Source organism: Zootoca vivipara, chromosome 2, assembly GCF_963506605.1.
Source record: "Zootoca vivipara chromosome 2, rZooViv1.1, whole genome shotgun sequence".
Classification (NCBI taxonomy): Eukaryota; Metazoa; Chordata; class Lepidosauria; order Squamata; family Lacertidae; genus Zootoca; species Zootoca vivipara.
Genome location: NC_083277.1, coordinates 109,055,641 through 109,075,757, shown reverse-complemented (window position 1 = coordinate 109,075,757; position 20,117 = coordinate 109,055,641). Strand labels below are relative to the sequence as shown.

The following is a 20,117-nucleotide window of genomic DNA, read 5'->3' as shown; positions in this document are numbered from 1 at the left end:
ATCTGTTCCAGACGGGTCCGCGGAGTACTTAAACTGAAAGTACTCAAACTGAAGCGTACTTAAACTGAGTTATGACTGTACTACTTTGATGTTCCCCAAAGAATGGATTAGGAGTATTAGAATTAAGTTTTAAAAAGTACTGTATTTTTCCGTGTATAAGACAATACCCCCTCCCCTCATTTTTTAAGTTTAAAAGTGGGGGTCGTCTTATACATGGAATGTTGCCATTATTTATTTCTTAATTTTGGGCTCAAAAATACATCTTATACATGGGAGCGTCTTATACATGGAAAAATGCGGTAATTATTAAAACATGTTCACTTATTGTGTCTGTAGATGGAATATTTGGAGAAAGAGGAGTCACAGTAATGTATAGAATTGTACTGACGTGTTGAGTGCCGAGTTATTAGTGATGTTCTAGCTCAGGGTTTCCCAAACCTGGATCTCCAGCTGTTTTTGTACTACAACTCCCATCATCCCTAGCTAGCAGGACCAATGGTCAAAGATGATAAGAATTGTAGTCCAAAACCAGCTATTGATCAAAGTTTAGTTTGGGAAACACTGTTTTAGCTGAAGGTATAACTTCAACCAGCTTCCCCCAACCTCTAACCAACTTCCCATCAACCCCAGCTTGGAATGATTTAAAAATAATTAAAATAATAATAAATAAATAATAAATGATAATTTCAACAAAACTTTATTTTCCAATAGACATGCTATTAGCAAAAGGTTGAGTGCCTGGAGCCCCTATGAATAACAGTTAAGTTGTAGCATGAATTTATTATTTGCATCTTTATTTGTTAAACTTTCAGACGTTTGTATCAAACTTAATAACTTTCCAAACACTATACATCAAAGCTTCAGATTATTAAGCCCTCTGAAAATCAATCACAAATCAGTTTTCAGATGACACTGATGTCTTATTGCTATTCATTCCTCCTGGACCATTTCTAGCAGTTCATTTTATATTCCCGCAGTGTTGAAATATGGCTCGTGCCAGTATCTGTCCTTTTAGTAATCACCAAAGCATAGCTTGGCAGTTGTCATAAATTACACTCTCGAAGAAGAAAAAATGCCAGTAATACTCTGAATTGATTGAACAGCATGGAATCAAAACTAGCTGTCAGAGAATTCATTTGACCGATCTCTCCCTCTATCCTTATCCCTTCTTTTAAGTCAGAAGACTTCTAGTATTGCAATTATTTTGTGCCAACATACGCTGGATGAACCAATTATTTATAAAAGCATTATTTTAAATGACTCTGCAATTGCAATTTTTTTTGAATGTGCTCTTTCCAAAGAAAGCTATAAAGGATACAATTGAATAATTTTCATTTACCCACACAGCATTACAGAGTTTAAATAATAGCCTGTGGCTGGTGCAAACTGATTTATTCAGCCTCAAAACATCCACATCAGGTGGAATGGCTCTTTGTGATGGCAGAAAAAGAAGACACCATTTCAATCAAACTGCAGGTGCCTTCCAAACATATGTGAAGCCAAGGGCTGGATTATTCATTATGCTAAGAAAGGCTCACAGCAATGGCTGGGAGCTTAGGCCTATTTTGCTCCTTGGGTCTCATTAAAATAGTCTCTACTCAAGACTGTTCTCTTGTCCCACGAATGGGAAGCAGTGGTCATGTTCCCAGCTGGAGGGGAAAATAATGGTATGGTTAGTAGAATGGGCAGCAGAACTAGTAAAGAACTATTGCAATGCGCTCTACGTGGGGCTACCTTTGAAGGTGACCCGGAAACTACAACTAATCCAGACTGGTGACTGGGAGCGGCCGCCGAGACCATATAACACCAGTCCTGAAAGACCTACATTGGCTCCCAGTACGTTTCCGAGCACAATTCAGTGTGCTGGTGCTGACCTTTAAAGCCCTAAACGGCCTCGGCCCAGTATACCTGAAGGAGCGTCTCCACCCCCATCGTTCAGCCTGGACACTGAGGTCCAGCTCCGAGGGCCTTCTGGCGGTTCCCTCCCTGCAAGAAGCAAAGCTATAGGGAACCAGGCAGAGGGCATTCTTGATAGTGGCACCCGCCCTGTGGAATGCCCTCCCATCAGATGCCAAAGAGATAAACAAGTACCTGACATTTAGAAAACATCTGAAGGCAACCCTGTTTAGGGAAGTTTTTTATGTGTGACATTTTAATGTATTTTAATCTTTGTTGGAAGCCGCCCAGAGTGGCTTGGGAAACCCAGCCGGATGGCTGGGGTACAAATAAAAAATTATTATTATTATTATTATTATTATTATTATTATTATTATTATTTAGAGCAGAAGGTTTTGGGAACGGGGCAGACTGTGACAAGAAGAGTGAGAATAAAAGCAACATGCAGGGGGCAGCCTGCTCGCCCTCATATAAAGATACTAGTGGATGAGACAGCAATCCTTGAGGGACAGAAACACAGGTCCAAAGGTGAAGATGGGGACTAAAACCCTAGAATACGCTCCTAGAATACGCTCAGACTCCTTTGCCGTAAACGCGGGTCCACGACATGCACAAGTTCCATGACAGACAGGCTGATGTAGAAAGAATTCCCTGAAGCAGGGATGAGGAAACTGTGGCTCTCCAGATGTGACTGGAGTGCACCATCATTGGTTATTGCCTGAGATAACTGGGGCTATTAAGAGAAAGTACTCCTTCTAATGAAATAGGGGGAAATGTTTAAAATAACTTTTGTAAAAGAACCAGAAGCCTTTTTATTAGGAATAATTGGTACCGACATTCCAAAGGAACGGAAAAGACTTTTTATGTATGTGACAACAGCAGCAAGGATGCTACTAGCCCAGAGATGGAGAGATGAAAGAGTCCCGACCAGAGAGGAATGGCAAACTAAGCTGTTAAACTATGCTGAAATGGCAAAACTGACCGGAAAATCCAAAACATTAAATGCGTTCATTGACTTTTATTCCTGTTGCCACATTGTGTTATCACTTCCACTGGAAGTGTATCGGTGCAGTTCCAACTCCAGGAAAACTTATACGTTAAATATTATGTGATACAAGGCATTTTTAAAAATAGGATAATGCTAAATTACCCAGAAATATGACTTTGGGAATCAGTTAGGAACATTGATCCATCTAATTCGATATTATCTGTGCTGACTAGCCAAGGCTCTCCAGGGTTTCAGGAAGTCTTTCTCAGTTATACCTGGAGTTGTGTCTTCTATAGGACACCAGGCTCACAACCTTTCCTTAATGCAATTTTCACTCCCTATGAGTGAACCAAATGAGCCAATTGGCAGTAATTTTAGTCTTTTTAAAAGAAAGTGCTATCTCAGGCACTTAAGTCATTTTGGGCATAAGGAGCTGTGGTGTTCGTTGTCTGATTGACATGGGCCTGTACTCGCCTCTTAATAAATTCTTTTGTTTTGCTCCAGTGGTGCCTATGTGTTGTGAGCATCAAGGGGGAAATGCAAAAAGCAGGATTATTTTTCTTTTGCTTGTTTGTGAAGAACAAGAGAATGCACTGCGTAATTTAATGAGAGCCTGAATTTTCGATTAGAAGGGAGACTTTATCTGCAAATGAGCTTCTTGTTGATTTCTTTTTAAATACATATAATCAAAAGACAAAGGCAGCCTTATTATGAGAAAATTGCAGCATGTGGGGTTTCTTCCAATACTTGCATTCCTTCTGGGACAATTCATCTGCATGTAAACTCATTAAGTATCTCAAGCTGATATTTCAGGTCTTGGAATCCAATTAGGTGTTCTAGTGACACACTGTCTTGAGGTGCTGGAGAGGCTCTTTGTAATAAAAAGGAAGCTATAGAGTAAATAATGGAGGGATGATTCCATGACATCATCTGAAATGCTTGCAGGTTGATGGCACAAGGGGGGGGGGATCCCAAACACTGCACCTGTTTTCTCATTCCACACTCCCTATTGTGTATTAAAGCATTTCACCAGCTCAGAGACTGGGGACCTTGCCCAGGGACATCATGGTGGCTGTGGGCACTGGGTGGTAACTCCTAATATAAGTTAGATCAGTGGTTTTCAACTAGTGTACCACGGCAGCCTGTGCTTCCTTCCTTCCTTCCTTCCTTCCTTCCTTCCTTCCTTCCTTCCTTCCTTCCTTCCTTCCTTCCTTCCCTCCCTCCCTCCCTCCCTCCCTCCTTCCTCCCCTCCTCCCCTCCTCCCCTCCTCCCCTCCTCCCCTCCTCCCCTCCCTCCCTCCTCTCTTGCCCTCTTGCATCTCTGCCTATCGGAGGCTCGCAAGCCTATTTGTTGCAGTGGCCCTGGCTACAAGCTACCCAGGTGAATGGTGCTTCTGAGGTTGACCAGGGGCATAAGAGCCAACTGCTAGGGGCCAAGGGGTTTTTGCCCCCCAATCAAGTATTTGAGGGGGCATCCCCCAAGTTGATGGGCATTGCCATGTCAATGGTGTGCATGCACCTCATCATGCAATCAATTATGTAGGTGGGGCTTACCTGCTCCCCCTATTTTATTCAGGCACCCCTGGCCAGGGGGCTCTGATTGCCAGGAGCTAAGGTGGCCTCAGAGCAAGCAAGCAAGCAAGCAAGCAAACCAGCTAGCTAGCTAGCTAGCAAGCAAGCAAGCAAGCAGTTGAGGGAGCCCAGCCCTTGCTGTTGGGAACAGGGAGACAAGTGGGAGGCCGGGCAGTGAGCTGTCTTGTGTTCACTGCATACAAGGCTTGCCTGGGAGCTGAGCGCCTGGCACCAAAGGGGAGTCTCTCTGCCATGCAGGCCCAGTAGCGCCCTCTGCTGCTGCCTCCTGAGGCGAGTGAGCTGATAGCCTCACATTCAGCCCCCTTTGTCCAGTTTCTGTTGGGCCACTAAGACTGGGGGCATCATCTTCCTTTGCTCCCGTGGGGCTGCATGAGGAGGCAACTCTCTTTGGGGCAGAGGGTGGCAGCTCAGAGACTAGCAGCTGCTGCAGCGTCCACCCTATGAGAGGGGAGAAGAGGCTGGGGGAACGCCCCACAAGGGAAGGTATCCAAAAAGGGGTGAGGAGTTGCTGGCTTGGGCAGGCAAGGAGCGATATAACTGGGCTCCTGAGACACAAAGCACATTTTCCCACAGGGGAGCCGCAGAAACAATGAAGTTGGCCAAGAGCCATAGACTCAAAAATGTTGAAAACCTCCAGATGTTTTGGATTACAATTCCCATCTTCCCCGACTACTGGTCCTGTTAGCTAGGGATCATGGGAGTTGTAGGCCAAAACATCTGGAGGACCACAGTTTGGGGATGCCTGCTCTAGACTATAGCTTTTGCTAAGACACTGCATTATGCCTCTCTTGATGTTAAACAGAAACACCATTGCTTCTAATCAGCAAGTTGTAAATGGGCACATGATCCATTCACCTGGAGGTATGAAATGGGGTAGCTGATGATGCAGAATAAAACAGAGGTGGGTCCTACCCATAGAGTTTGGGCAATGCTTAAAGAGGCAATTCAGCTTGGCTATTGATTTTCCTACAATATGTGAAAGACATGCTCAACTTGCTGCTAAGAGCGCAAGAAGTGACCTTCCAAGTGACCTTAGCAACCTCATCTTAAGCACACAGCAGCCGCCAAGTGAAAACCCCTTCCACAGCATTAGGAATTCAAGTCTCCTTTGGGTGCCCCATTATAGGACGCAACAAAGCCAATGCTTAAAAACTGATCCACGCAGAGACATTCATCACCACTCAGTGACTTGACACCAAACAGAATACATGAAGTGCTTTAATTGAAAAGCATGAGGCAAAAGGTGTTGTCAGGCGATGTGAGAGTGACTCACGGTGCGGTTTGTTGGATGTGTGGTGATCGTTGCACAAGTAGAAGTTATTACTTGATGATACAGCAATGCTGTGTTGAACGCACATGTAAAAGCTTCCCTTAAGTCAGTGATGGCTGAACTTGGCCTTCCAGCTGTTTTGGGACTACAATTCCCACCATCTCTGACCCACTGGTCCTGTTAGTTAGGGATGATGGGAGTTGTAGTCCCCAAACAGATGGAGGGCCAAGTTTGGCCAACACTGCCTTAAGTTGTTCTTAAATGGGATCAACTGAACTTTTGAAAATGGGGAACTTCCCTTAGTCCTCCCAAACATACTGGTGATTTTTTTTTAATGGCTATCCATAGACACAATGAGATACTAGCTAATCAGGGATCATATAATGAATAAAAGCACGCCTGGTGGCCTAGGCGATACAGGAAGTGCTTCTTCTCACCACACACACACACACACACACACACAAAAATAATGTCTATTGCACTTTGCTCCTCTTTGCTGTCCCCCTGTGCAACCATCACTGGTAGTGGAGCTCCTTTGGCCACAAAAAGGCAACAAACTCAGCGAGGGGACTTCAGTTCAGAGCTACTCCCAATTCATTAAAGATTTTAGAGCATGGAGAAAAATGCAAGGGACAGAATTCTCTGCTAGTAGCCTACAGTGTTAAAGCTTTATGAAGCATACCAACAGGACCAGGCACCTCTGAGTACAACACTTAAACAACATTAATAAGACTCAAGTTAGAACTCATCTTATGCAGAAGTCTCCAAATATTAAGAACGATTTCCCTGTATTAAGAGTAGTACACAAGGCACATAAAAGCACATAATCAGAAAGATATAGGCAGCACAACATAAGTGTATGTGGTTTTGATAATGGGAAGGATAAAATTTACAGTAGCTACAAGGGTGTGAGGGTTCTTCCAGGCTTGCCATTGCTCTCTGCTGCTTCCCTCTGGGAAAACCCAATATTAACTGCTGAATCAGCGCAAATGTCAACCGGCTTTTCTCTGGAATGACGTTTGCTCCAATTTAGCACTAAAGAGCGGGATTTCTGGGGGAAAGCAGAGGGGTAAAGGCAAAACTGCTTGGCCCCATGCTTTCTAGGTATGGGACAAGCGCAGGTCGGGCTGAGATCCCAGTTTGAGATCCCAACTGTTGGGGAAGGCATTGTCATACATATGGAAAGATGCCAATGTGAAACAGCTGTTGCATTTCTCCCCCAAGAGCGGAAGCCATAGCTGGAATCTTACCTTTCTGCCCCCTGTGTTTATGCGAAGAGGGGTGAGGAAGGGGTCGAAGATCATATGGCTGGTTTCTATGTTGACGGGTGACTGCCTTTTCCCAACAGAACAAAGATTCCAGGCGGAATTCACCAAGCCCCAAAATGAAGGAACTGTAACGAAAGAAAAGGGAAGGAAGTTTAAAGAAGAGGTTCTGGGAAGAGGGCAGAGGAAGTCAATACAAGCACTACTGATATTGTACATCCCGTATGAACAATCACTGTGAAAAGTCGACATAAGGAAGGACCAAAAATTAATAGAACCCTTTAAAGAAGACAAGAGGTGAATTGGAAGTCTGCAAACACCCCAAAATTGGAAGATTGGCAACAAAAATTATATAATTATTATAAATTGGCAAAGAAATATGAAAAAAATTAAAGGAGTAAAATTTGAAGAGTCAGAAAAAACCTGGAAACAATTTACACAATATATAAAAGAGATAGTGGAAAATCCTAAACTCATATTAGATATATAAAGGTTCTATGTAAATTTAAGAAATGAACATTATGTAAAGAAAACAACTATAATTTGGAAAAGAAATTTGGAAAATTAATTGGGAAATAATAAATTATATTTAGAAATATGAAAGGGAAAAGCACGTCGGGAATATGTATAGACCAAAAAAGGAGAAACTCAGTACCGGCTGAGAAGCCATATTGGGATGGGAAGGGGAGGGGGGGAGGGAAGTAAACTAGAAGACCTGTAAAATGAGATAAATGTAACAACTGTATCTTCTTTTATAGCTGTATCTTCTTTTTAATAAGATTCTGTATGTATGTAAAGTGCAACAAATTTAATAAAGTTTTGTTTTTTTTAAAAAAAGAAGAAGAAGAAGACAAGAGGTGCAATCCGAATCTCCAATCCTCCACACTAGAGGGGGCTTGGAGGGGGTGGGCCTCTGCCGCTGCCACTGAGGAAGCCCCACTGTCAGCGGAAAAGTCCGGACTGTGAGGAGCCCACCAATGTACCCAAGCAAATGGTGCGCAGGCAGAAGTTATCACTGGTGCCATCACCACTGGGGATAGCTTGAACTAGATGTTTCAGGGGAAGGGATGAGGGTTGTTCAGCACAGAATCCGCTAGAGTGGCAGTGGCTATTGTTGTGTATTGAGTCAAAGGATTTTATATCTGTATTATTATTGTCTGTATTTGCATTAGGATAAAGTAACTGCCTTTTGGTTCCAGAGGGTACAGCTACTATTGGTTCATTTAAGCTGCTGTATTTGGATCCTCTGTCTTATTGGTTTCCTCCAAAAGGCAGCACTGTGATTGCTTGATATTGTTCCCTCCAAAATGTATCCCTTCCTAGCTAGTCCCCTGTCCCTATAAATGTAGCTTTCCTCTCCTCAGTCTTCAGTCTTGTTCACTTTAATAAAGAGCTGTTACTAGAGAACTGTCTCCAGCATGTTTTGTCAAGAGAGCTGAAATCACAAACCCCACGTCACAACAACTGGCGACGAGGATGGGATCCGGAATGCTGAGGAGCGGTTAAACACAACCCTGCCTCAGAGTCCGGATTGCAGCTGAGAACAAGACTCACTGGCCAGCTGAGAAGACGACCCTGCCCGCTAGGACAATGGAGAGTCCAAGGGTATTGGAGCCCTTCCAGCCATCAGAGCCCCACACCTGGGAAGACTACGTCGAACGCTTCGAGTTCTTTGCAGTGGCTCAAGGGATCACCGATGCCAGCAAAAGAAGGGCCACATTCCTGAGCTACTGTGGGCCCGAGACCTTCAAGCTGGCCAAGGCATTACTTGCTCCAGCGAAGCTGAGTGAGACATCTCTCAAAGATATTCTTGCCTGCCTAACAAGCCACTTGGCGCCTACTGAGACCAAGATGGCCCGGCGGATGGAGTTCCATAAGAGGCAGCAGCATGCTGGGGAGTCTGTATCCACATTTCTGGCTGAACTCCGGAAGCTCGCTCAGCACTGCGGCTTCCAAAATCTGGAAGAGACTCTCCTGGATCGGTTTATTGGTGGTCTGAGCAGCAAGAAAGCCAGAAGACGCATCGTGGCTAAAGAAGAGGTTACCCTTGCTTCAGCCTTGAAAGAGGCCACCGCCACGGAGAATTATGAAAGAGAGGAGCTTGATGCCAGTCGCAAGGCCACTAAGCCACAGATAGAAGTTGCGTATGCCATGGACGAGCTAGAGGCTACTCCGAGCCAGAGCCCAGTCCGTGGGGTCGAGTCGGTGCGTCAGGCCTGCACAGTGCACAGAGATCGCCGAGGCAGTTGCCCAGGTTGTGGCGGAAACCATGAAAGGAAGAGTTGTCGTTTCAGGGATGCTATCTGCCGGACGTGCGGAAAGACGGGTCACATCGCCAGGGTCTGTAGATCGGCGGCGTCGGGAGCGACAGGAGCACCTAGACTGGAGCATCGCAGACCGCCCACAGCAACTCGTTTTCTAAAGGACTGCCACTACGTAACGGAGATCAACGGGAGGGCCGTGCAGTTTCCAGCGCAAGGCAAGGCACACGTCAAGGTGAAGATTGAGGGTCAGCAGTGCGACATGGAGGTGGACTCCGGATCCGCATTCACCATCGTGTCGGACCAGACCGCGAAGACATTCTTCCCCAGGGGTAAGTTGCCCCCTCTGGAGCCCTTTCCGGCAACCTTGCAGTCGTACTCAGCAGGCCGCATCCATGTTATGGGAATGTGTGCCGTGAGAGTACAGTTCCGGGACAAACAGGCTGTACTCAAACTGGTGATTGCGAAGGGCAGTCGCCCCAGTCTCCTGGGCACTGACTGGTTCCCTGCCCTGGGACTGAGTATCTCAGGGCTTAATTCAATCCAAACCTGCCCTGAGATGAGTGAGGTATTATGCAAGGAATTTGCTGGTCTCTTTAATGGAAAACTGGGTTGTTATAAAGGGCCCCCAGTTGACTTCGAGTTGGACCCCGGGGTGGCTCCAATCCGACTCAAACCAAGGCGAGTGCCATTTGCACTGCAACCCAAGATCGAGGCAGAGCTGGATAAATTGGTCAAGCAGGGAGTTCTCTCACCCGTGGACTCTGCTAAGTGGGAGACTCCAATCGTCACACCCCTTAAAGCAAATGGGGAAGTCAGGATATGTGCAGATTACAAATGTACTATCAATAAGGCACTCAGGGGAAATTCATACCCCATTCCAGTCGTATCACATCTGTTGGCTAAACTGGCTGGGGGCAAGGTGTTCGCCAAAATTGACCTGGCACAAGCTTACCAACAGCTGCCAGTAACCCCACAATCAGCGGAAGCACAGACTATTGTCACACATAAAGGGGCGTTCAGAGTTAACAGATTACAGTTCGGAGTTTGTGTGGCCCCAGGGATTTTTCAAGGGCTCATGGAACGCCTGTTAAGAGGTCTGCCGGGGGTCTTGCCATTTTTTGATGATGTTTTGATTGCTGGAAAAGACCCACAGGAACTGGTTGCGCGTGTCCGTGCAGTGTTGCTCAAGTTCAAGGAGGTGGGGTTGCAACTGAAAAAAGAAAAATGCAGTTTTGGGGTGCCAACTGTGGATTTCTTGGGGTTTAAAATTGATGCATCAGGCATCCACCCCACAGATGCTAAGATTAAGGCCATCATCGAGGCACCACGACCACAGAACAAGACGGAGTTGCAGTCATTCCTGGGACTTATTAACTTTTATCATTCGTTCTTACCCCAGAAAGCTTCGGTAGCTGAACCATTACATAGACTATTGCAGAAAAAGAATGTGTGGCGATGGGGGCGGGAGCAGCAGAAGGCTTTTGACTCCTTGCGAGGAATGCTGAGTAGCAGGAGCGTCCTTGCTCATTATGATGAGTCAAAGCCGCTGGTCCTGGCATGTGATGCCTCTCAATACGGTCTGGGGGCTGTGCTGAGTCATAGGGAACCGGATGGGTCGGAAAAGCCCATCTCTTTCTATTCCCGTACGTTGTCGCCCACAGAGCGCAACTATGCTCAAATTGATAAAGAGGCACTGGCTATTGTGTCCGGAATCAAAAGGTTCTATGATTATTTGTATGGTCGCCATTTCTCCATTGAAACGGACCACAAACCACTGTTAGGGTTGTTCAACCCAAACAAACAAACGCCACAAATTCTCTCCCCCAGAATGTTGCGTTGGTCAATATTCCTGAATGGGTTCCAGTACACCTTGACCCATGTGCCGGGGAAACAGTTGTGCCATGCTGATGCGCTGAGTCGATTGCCCCTTCCTGGCGGGAGCAATGAGGATCCTGCTCCGGCGGAGCACATTATGATGCTAGAAACACTTCCGGGGGCTCCTGTAACAGCTACGGATATAGCTGAGAAAACTAGGAAAGATGCTGTTCTCTCCCGTGTGCTCACTTGGGTGGGGAGGGGGTGGCCAGGTGGTCCGCATGAAGAAAAATTCAGGCCTTATGCGACAAGGCAGCACGAATTGTCCATGCATAAGGGTTGTCTCCTATGGGGAGATAGGGTGATAATCCCAGCACCACTGAGAAACAGGGTTCTTGAGACGCTTCACATGGGACACCCGGGAATGGTCAGGATGAAGTCGCTAGCCCGATGTTATGTGTGGTGGCCTGGAATGGACCAGAACATAGAACAATGGGTACGAACATGCAAGGCATGCCAAGAGGTGCGGCCAGAAGTGGCCAGAGCACCAGTCCACTGGTGGGAGCAGTCCAGGACTCCCTGGAGCCGGCTGCACATAGATTTTGCTGGGCCATTCCAAGGGAGGGTCTTTTTGGTTATCGTTGATGCATATTCCAAATGGTTAGAAGTGGTGATGGTCCCTAGCATGGCATCAGCTGCCGTAATCAAGGTGTTGAGGCAGCTGTTTGCTACCCACGGGTTACCTGAGACCATTGTATCAGATAATGGGGCAGCTTTTGTATCCCAAGAATTCAGGGCATTCTTGGCTGATAACTTTATAAGAGGGGTCACATCCGCGCCCTTTCACCCATCCTCCAATGGGCAGGCTGAGCGCATGGTAAGAACAGCCAAAGAATCCATTGCGCGCTTAATGGAGGGTAACTGGTCAGCTCGCATTGCGCGAATGTTATTTTTGCAGCATGCGACGCCGTGTACTGCGACGGGCAAGTCGCCAGCCGAGCTGCTCTTAGGTAGAAGACTGGTAACGGTGCTGGATTATGTCCACCCAGATAAAATGCCAAACCGTAATTCAAGAGCAACCCCCCAGGCTGAGACTGACACAACAAGGTATCTCGCCCCTGAAGATCTGGTCTGGGTGAGGAACTATTCACGAGGTCCGCGGTGGGTGGCCGGTGTGATCACCCGGGCTAGTGGACCTGTGTCCTATTATGTGACCTTGGAAAATGGGCAAGTTTGGAAGAGACATATAGATCAGCTGAGGCGCCGGGCGCTCAGCAGGGAGGAGTCAGATAATTCATCCCTGGCTAATGACGCACAGCTGCAAGACCAGAGTGAAAATGGTCCAGAGGTGCAGTCACCAGGGGCTTCAGCAAATGAACCAGGGTCTGCTAGTCCTCAGGATGACGAGGTACAGGTCGGGGACCCTGAGATGTCTGGGACTCCATCTGTTCCTGACGAAACCCCTATAGCAGCCCCTCCACCACAGGTAACACCCAATCCAGAACCTGCAACACCTGTTGTCAGGAGATCAGGTAGAAGTTGTAGGACCCCACAGTACCTGAGGGATTACGTCTGCTGTGCTCACTAGGGGGGGAGGGGTGTTGTGTATTGAGTCAAAGGATTTTATATCTGTATTATTATTGTCTGTATTTGCATTAGGATAAAGTAACTGCCTTTTGGTTCCAGAGGGTACAGCTACTATTGGTTCATTTAAGCTGCTGTATTTGGATCCTCTGTCTTATTGGTTTCCTCCAAAAGGCAGCACTGTGATTGCTTGATATTGTTCCCTCCAAAATGTATCCCTTCCTAGCTAGTCCCCTGTCCCTATAAATGTAGCTTTCCTCTCCTCAGTCTTCAGTCTTGTTCACTTTAATAAAGAGCTGTTACTAGAGAACTGTCTCCAGCATGTTTTGTCAAGAGAGCTGAAATCACAAACCCCACGTCACAACAGCTATACTGCTCCATCAAATCCCTCTGCCGCCAGCCAAGGGTTTGGCTTGCTCCCAATACTCCAGCTCCTTCATTGTTTTCTCGAGCGGTGGTTGTTCCTCTCACTTTCCTTTCCCAGGGTGCCTGTAACCACTACAGAAACTGTGGTTAATTGCACTTTAGAAAGCAGAGAACTGCAGAGAACTCTTAGCTAATCCCATGCGATTTTGCAGAATGTATTCCCACCCACCCCCACACCCTAAAGAAAAAGAAACCAGTCCTTTTTAAAGGCAGCCCTATTTAGGAAAGTTTTTAAATGTTTGATCTTTTATTGTTTTTTTAATATCCTGTTGGAAACCACCCAGAGCAGCTGGGGAGACCCGGCCAGATGGGCAGGGCATATATTATTATTATTATTATTATTATTATTATTATTATTATTATTATTATGCAGGTGAGCAAGTACAGAAGTAAAGCAAACCCAGAAATAATAATAATAAATACTTAATGCTGTTTTGTTAGCTACCAAGTAACAGGTTGCCTTGTCCTCTTTGCATGCCAGGCAGTGAAACAGCCATTACATGAAGCCTGGCTAGCTTAACTGGTTAGAGTGTGGTGCTGGTAATGCCAAGGTTTCAGGTTCGATCCCCATAGGGGATGAGCTGCATATTCCTGCACTGCAGGGGGTTGGACTAGATGACCCTCAGGGTCCCTTCCAGCTCTACAATTCTATGATTCTCAGAAAGAGGTCTCCTAATGACTGTAGCTGTAGCAATTGACCCCGATAGGTAACATGCACACACATTCAGCATTCTCAGTGTTGCCATGATGACATAGATTTCTCTCTCTTTTCCAACTATAGTCCTCACATAGGTAAGCATTCAATGATATACCTTTAGAAACACAAAAAGGGGGGAGCGGGGAGATCAGTTCGACTTGTTTAAGAACTTGCAGTTGATGCTTATTTCCACTGGACAATTGGTCTTACAAGGTCCTGGTGGGAGAGAGTTTCCTTTAGTCTGGCTGAAACATTCCTTTATTAGATTTGACAGCTGCCATGACAAGTCACCCTGAAGCTCTGTATAAGGTGGTTCCTGGTTTACTGGACCTATTATGCCCAGTCTCTGCAATACCCTCTTGAGGATGCCATGCTGATTATTTGTATCTCCTCCTCAGCTGTCATTTATGTGATCAGTGCCTGTGGCTGTGGAAGGGGCCTGAAGTTAACATCTCAGCTACAGAACAGAAGGCTACTTTCAAGGAAGAGCTTTGGCATGTAGGCACAAACATCTTAGGACACGTTATGTCAGGCTAACCTTTGACATAGTCAAACGATAAACCCAATGGGGGATTTTCAAAGGATAAGAGATGGGAGGAGGGGTATTGTGCTGAGCCTTCAATTTGCTGTGTGCTCTGAAATGCATCTCCCCCACAGATAAATCCATCTCCTCCATTCTTCCACTTGTACTCATAAGGCCTGACAATTTAATTTCCAGCTTCACTTCCTTTCCCTTGTGTTGCTGTGCTGAGCCTTCTCTCTCTCTCTCTCTCCCCTCCCGATGACAGAAGCAGCAGGTGAGCAGAGGGATTGTCCTGGTGTTTGCTGAAGCAGCAGAGATCCGACAAAGGTGGACGTGTCACCAGCGCTGAACATCGGTTTGTGGCTTAAAGCATATCATTGATCTCATGGAAAAAGCTGGAGGTGTTAAAAATGACCGCGTAGATTTGCCACCCCCATGTCCACAGACGCGCTTAAAAGTGTTCATAAGCTAATCTGAAAACATGTCTGATTATCATAGCTCAGGTTCAGTCCCCGTCATCTTTAGTTAAAACGATTTCAAGCTGGCTTCTTGGATTGATGGGTTACCCTAGTTTTCTAATTATGCGTTGGAAGCTGCCCTAATTTTACAAATGGAGGCAGAAAATGCATTTTTAGACAAAGAAATGGGTTGCTGTACCAGGTGCTTTATTTATATTCACACACTTGAACTTTTCCAATCCTAAGCAGGTAAGCAAAACAGGAGGTTGATTGGTGGCTGGGGACAGAGAAATCTGTGACAGTTTCTATTTTTTCCAACCTCAAGTTCAGTTCTCCACATTTCCACATCAGTTTGCAACTTTTTTTTTTTTTTAAAGAAGTCTGCATAGAAAATGCATTTTAGTGTGAAGTTTTTCTAATATAGGCATTTTTGCATTGTGGTTTCCCCTAATATAATGGGTTCTCAGTAACATGCACCTTTTCCCCCTCACACTTTAGGCCAGCATATGCATTTATTTTGGTACACATTGCTTGGTTGGAAAACGGCCCTGCAATATTTGGGGAGTTTGGCAGGTGTGGTGGCAGAGCCAATCTGAGCTTTGCCCCTCCCATTCCTGGCAGTGACATATGGTGCTGGGAAGTCAGGAGAGCATCATAGCCCCACCCACACTACCCATTACTGGTTGGATTCCCCTCCCCCCTTCTCATAGCTGCCAAGTTATCCCTTTTTTTTTTAAGGGATTTTCCCTTATGCTGAATAGGCTTCCTTGCGAGAAAAGGGAAAACTTGGCAGCTATGCCCCTTCTCCTTCCTCCCTGAACAGGAAGTAGAGTGGGCACGAAACAGGAAGATTGCTTATTTAGTTTATCATGCTAATGTTCAACACAGGAAATGGTAGCCCAGCAAATAATGTGACTGGATAGCAGTTCATACATTACTAGAATGGTACCCATACCTGCCAAGTCCCGGACTGCAGAATCCGGGACCGGCAGCCGCGTGACACCGGAAGTTGCGTCTATGCACTTCCGGACATGTGTAGACGTGACGTTTGAAGCCGGCGCCGGCCATTTTCGGTGCCCATAGATGGGCAAATCAGAAAAAAATATGGTCGCCGGCAGGAGAATAACGGGAGACGAAGTGATACAGGGGGGCCATCGGTAAAAGGTAAGAAAAAATGGGGGTTTCCCAGGGAAAACGGGGTACTTGGCAGCTATGATGGTACCTTAATTCTCAAATGCCTTGGTACTCAAACAACTTGGAACCCAAACACTGCAAACCCGGAAGTAAGTGTTCTAGTTTGCGAACTTTTTTCAGAAGCCGAACGTGCTCCGTTTTGAGTGGTATGCTTCCAATTTGAGTGCTACACTTCCATTTTGAGTGTTATGCTGAGGTCTGTTTTTGCTATTTATTTTGTGTTTTTGTTTTTACAGCTCTTTTTGTTTTGTTTTTGTGACTGTGTGGAACCCAGTTCAGCTACTGCTTGCTTGATTGTGTGACTGCAGTACATTGCTTATTGCTTTCATTTTATGGATCAATGGTCTTGTTGGACAGTAAAATTCATGTTAAATTGCGGTTCTGGGGGTTGTTTTTAAAAGTCTGAAATGGATTAATGGATCCATTATGCATCACTTTCTATGAGAAAGTGTGCTTTGGTTTTGGAACAGACTTCCGGAACGGATTAAGTTTGAGAACCAAGGTACCACTGTGAAGGTAAAAGTTAAGTCCAGTCAAAGGTGATTATGGGGTGCGACGCTCATCTCGCTTTCAGGTCAAGGGAGCCGGCGTTTGTCCACAGACAACTTTCCAGGTCATGCGCCAGCATGACTAAACTGCTTCTGGTGCAATGGGACACCGTGACATAAGGCATAGCACACGGAAACGCTGTTTATCTTCCTGCCGCAGTGGTACCTACTAATCTACTTGCATTGGCGTGCTTTCGAACTGCTAGGTTGGCAGGAGCTGGGACAGAGCAACGGGAGCTCACCCCAGCACGGGGATTCGAACCGCCAACCTTCTGATTGGCAAGCCCAAGAGGCTCAGTGGTTTAGACCAGTGGTCCTCAACCTTGGGCCTCCAGATGTTTTGAGACTACAGTTCCCATCATCCCTGACCACTGGTCCTGCTAGCTAGGGATCATGGGAGTTGTAGGCCAAAAACATCTGGAGGCCCAAGGTTGAGGACCACTGGTTTAGACCACAGCGCCAAGATACAGACAAGTTTTCTTCCACATGAATGTGAATCTCCCGCACAAAATACCAGCTGTATACCATTAGGCTAGATATTACTTATTCTACATGGCTGCAATCCCAGGGCCCACTCAATACTTCACATGCACTAACAAGCATATTCAGTCTAGAAAGAGGCCCTCTGTAGACTTGGAGTGGTTGGGATGCATTATGGATGCTAAGTATGATCTAGGCAGTCCAATTAAAAGCAATGTGACTTGCGTTAGATGCAATGAACGTGTTTCATCAGCTCCAATGGGCTGTGAAGTTCTTGTTTACTCATAAATAACTCTTACTGATTTCGTTGGGTTTTCCTCCCAAGTAGCTGTTCAGAGGCTTGCAGCTGAAGCCACAACTAGACTTTAGCTGCATTTCAGTCAGCAAATTCCACCCAAGGCTTTCAACACGCAGGTGACAGAGACAGGACCTTTCCCACTATATAGCACCAATGCAAAACACATTAGCGTGAATAGCTGGGAAATGGGATGTGTAACATCAAAGAGGTGAGTGAAACATTCACATTTGAAAGGCCTTCACTGTTTCCATCTCTCTACAAACACTGGAAAAATGCGTATGGTGGTAAGATTAAAGAACAGGAAATTTGACATTTTGTACAGTCCTACCCCCCAAACAGAAGATATTTAGTTCTGATCACTATTAACACAACAAAGAGGTGAAGAAGGAAAATAAAACCTTTCAAGAATGCTGGGATAGTGGGATTGGCACAGAATAATCAAGTCACACACCTCAGCTCATATATATATGCAGTGCTTTTTTCCTTAAACAATGTTTAGGGGTACTCTCATTTTGACTCAAGAAAACCACCATTTAATAGTTCAAATCGGGGAAAATAAATACAGTAAATGGACAAAGGAAGAGAGGGAGTACACTGGTGACCAGTGTTCAGAAATAGATGTGTCCATTTATGCAGGGAAGAGCTTACTGAGACAATTATGACTCAGAGCCCCCTCAAAATGTAGAGTTGGCACCGCTTCCCATCCCTGTCATTCATCTTCCCCTCTGGCTTGCTGCCTGGCATATCTGGGCCCTGATCAGTTGCCCACAGTTGCTGGCTAGAACAGAACTGGCACAGGAACAGCCATGCAGCCGGAAGGAAATCTGAATGCTACAGGGAGACCACAAAACCGGCTGGCTGCTGTTCACGGCTGGCGAGCCTTCTTTTAAAATGTTCAAAAACAAAATGAGAGGGGCAGGCGACCTGACCCAACCACCTCACCTGCAGGTAAGGTAAGCCCAATCTCACCACCCTGAAACCCTCGAGAAATTTCTACTGGCCCATCTTCAGCATGTTTTCTTTTAACAAAAAGAAACGATTGGTAAAATTGAGCATCCAGCGAAATATTGGCCCGGTCTTGCTTCAGAATAGCCCACAGAAAGATACATGGGCAAATGCATTCAATCTCTTTGTTTAAAGAGATGGTTTAATATATTTGTTTGCTTATTATTAGCTATCGCAATAGACTGCAGGTATGATATTGGGTGGGTGGGAATCGGGGTGCCATCTCATCCTCAGGATTGTGGGTGCCCACCGCCGCAACGCAGACGTGCAACGTCACACGCACACCTGCATGTAGTCTCACACACACACACACACACACACACACTAGGTGCAGGTGTGTGCTTGTGATGTCGCACGTCTGTTTTGTGGTGGCTGGCGGTGGCGACTCCTCTTTCTCCTCCTATCCAGTGCCAGAGAGGCACCCTTTTCTGTGGGGAGGGGCTCGCACTTGTGTAGAGAGAGATTTGCTAATTGTATTATTGAGCTAAATCGGATCCTATAAGTTTGCATTGCCTGCATTGCATAATTCTGACTGTGTGGCTTAGCCCCATATTCCTGGGATGCTTTCCCCCCTGAAATGCTTTTCTCTTTGCCTCTATGCCTCTGTGTCAAAGTGTAATGAAAACATTCAACAGCTAGACATGATGGCCTTTCCAGAAAGCACAAGGAGCATCAGGAGATGCTCAAGGTCTACGCCAGGAGATGACGCAAATATCAGGCACACTCAAGGCTGCTTGAGGCAGGTACCAGGATAGCATTGCTGAGTCAGCTTGTGTTTATGAGAACAACCGGACACAGGAAGATCCTTATATGTACTTGTTACCCCCCTTGTGTTTATGAGAGGGACAGGATACGGAAATATCCTTATATGTATTTGTAACATGTGACCCCCTTGCGTGTGCACTTATTTACAGAGGAGGGGGAAAGGAGCCCAAAGAAGTGTATAAGAAGCTTTGCAATTTGTGTTTCTTTACTCTTGTCGTGACGCTTGACCACCGAGAGTCCCTTAAATTTAAGGATTAAAATTCTTTCTCTGGATTCACCCCCCCCCGGTGTCATTATTGGCTATCTCTGTCCTGCCTGGGCGCAACTTAAGGACCCTTAGTAGCTAATAAGGCTGCACTTGGAGGCAGAGAGACTGTCTCCGCATCCAAGCCTCAAGCCCTGAAAAGAATGGCTGGCTGGCTGGCTACGGAGGATGAAGCTTTCTTCAATGACTTTGTGGGTACCTGGCTCCCACAATTTTATTATTCTTGGTGCCCAAGCACCTATGGCCTCCTGGAGTTGGTTCCCATGGGGGGAGGGGGATATAAATAATATTGATAAGGAATATAGAACTAAAAGAGACTGGGCTAGTAGAAAATGTATCCTCCTCCTCCTCTCCTCCTCCTCCTCCTCCTCCTCCTCCTCCTCCTCCTCCTCCTCCTCCTCCTCCTCCTCTTAAAAGAAGCCTTTATGAAGAGTTTCATCATGAGTAAACAAACCTCTCTATCTCACTTCAAAATCTCTCTGGTGGTCAGATGAGATCTGCAATACATTCTCCTTCATTCCGCACGATGTTATTATGGTATTTATCCATTATTATTTTTTTAAAAAGAAGACGACAGTTTTTCGCTGTGTCTACTGATAATAGCAGAAGAAGCAATATTGCAGGATGGCAGATGTAGATTTAAGTACTTAGAGGGGAGGGGGACTCCTTAAATATGAGAGCTGTTCAACAATGGAATTGCCAGGGGAAGCTGCTGAATATTTTCTTGGAGATTTTGAAGAAAAGGTTAAGATCCCGATAACCCCGCCTTATGACAGGGATTTAA

General features: G+C 45.8%; 2 protein-coding genes across 2 annotated transcripts in view; one reads left to right on the top strand and one right to left on the bottom strand.

Moving 5' to 3' along the window:
• Positions 1-20,117, bottom strand: part of CA10 (carbonic anhydrase 10) — a 320,562-nt gene that overhangs the window by 173,438 nt on the left and 127,007 nt on the right. Inside the window, exon 4 of the mRNA XM_035103821.2 lies at positions 6,997-7,139. Within this exon, the coding sequence (XP_034959712.1) occupies positions 6,997-7,139 (143 nt within the window). The remainder of the gene's footprint in view (positions 1-6,996; positions 7,140-20,117) is intronic.
• On the top strand, positions 8,128-13,039 carry LOC132591762 (uncharacterized protein K02A2.6-like). Its single transcript, XM_060272010.1, has one exon. The coding sequence runs from the start codon at positions 8,602-8,604 to the stop codon at positions 12,676-12,678; it is 4,077 nt and encodes a 1,358-aa protein (XP_060127993.1). The 5' UTR covers positions 8,128-8,601; the 3' UTR covers positions 12,679-13,039.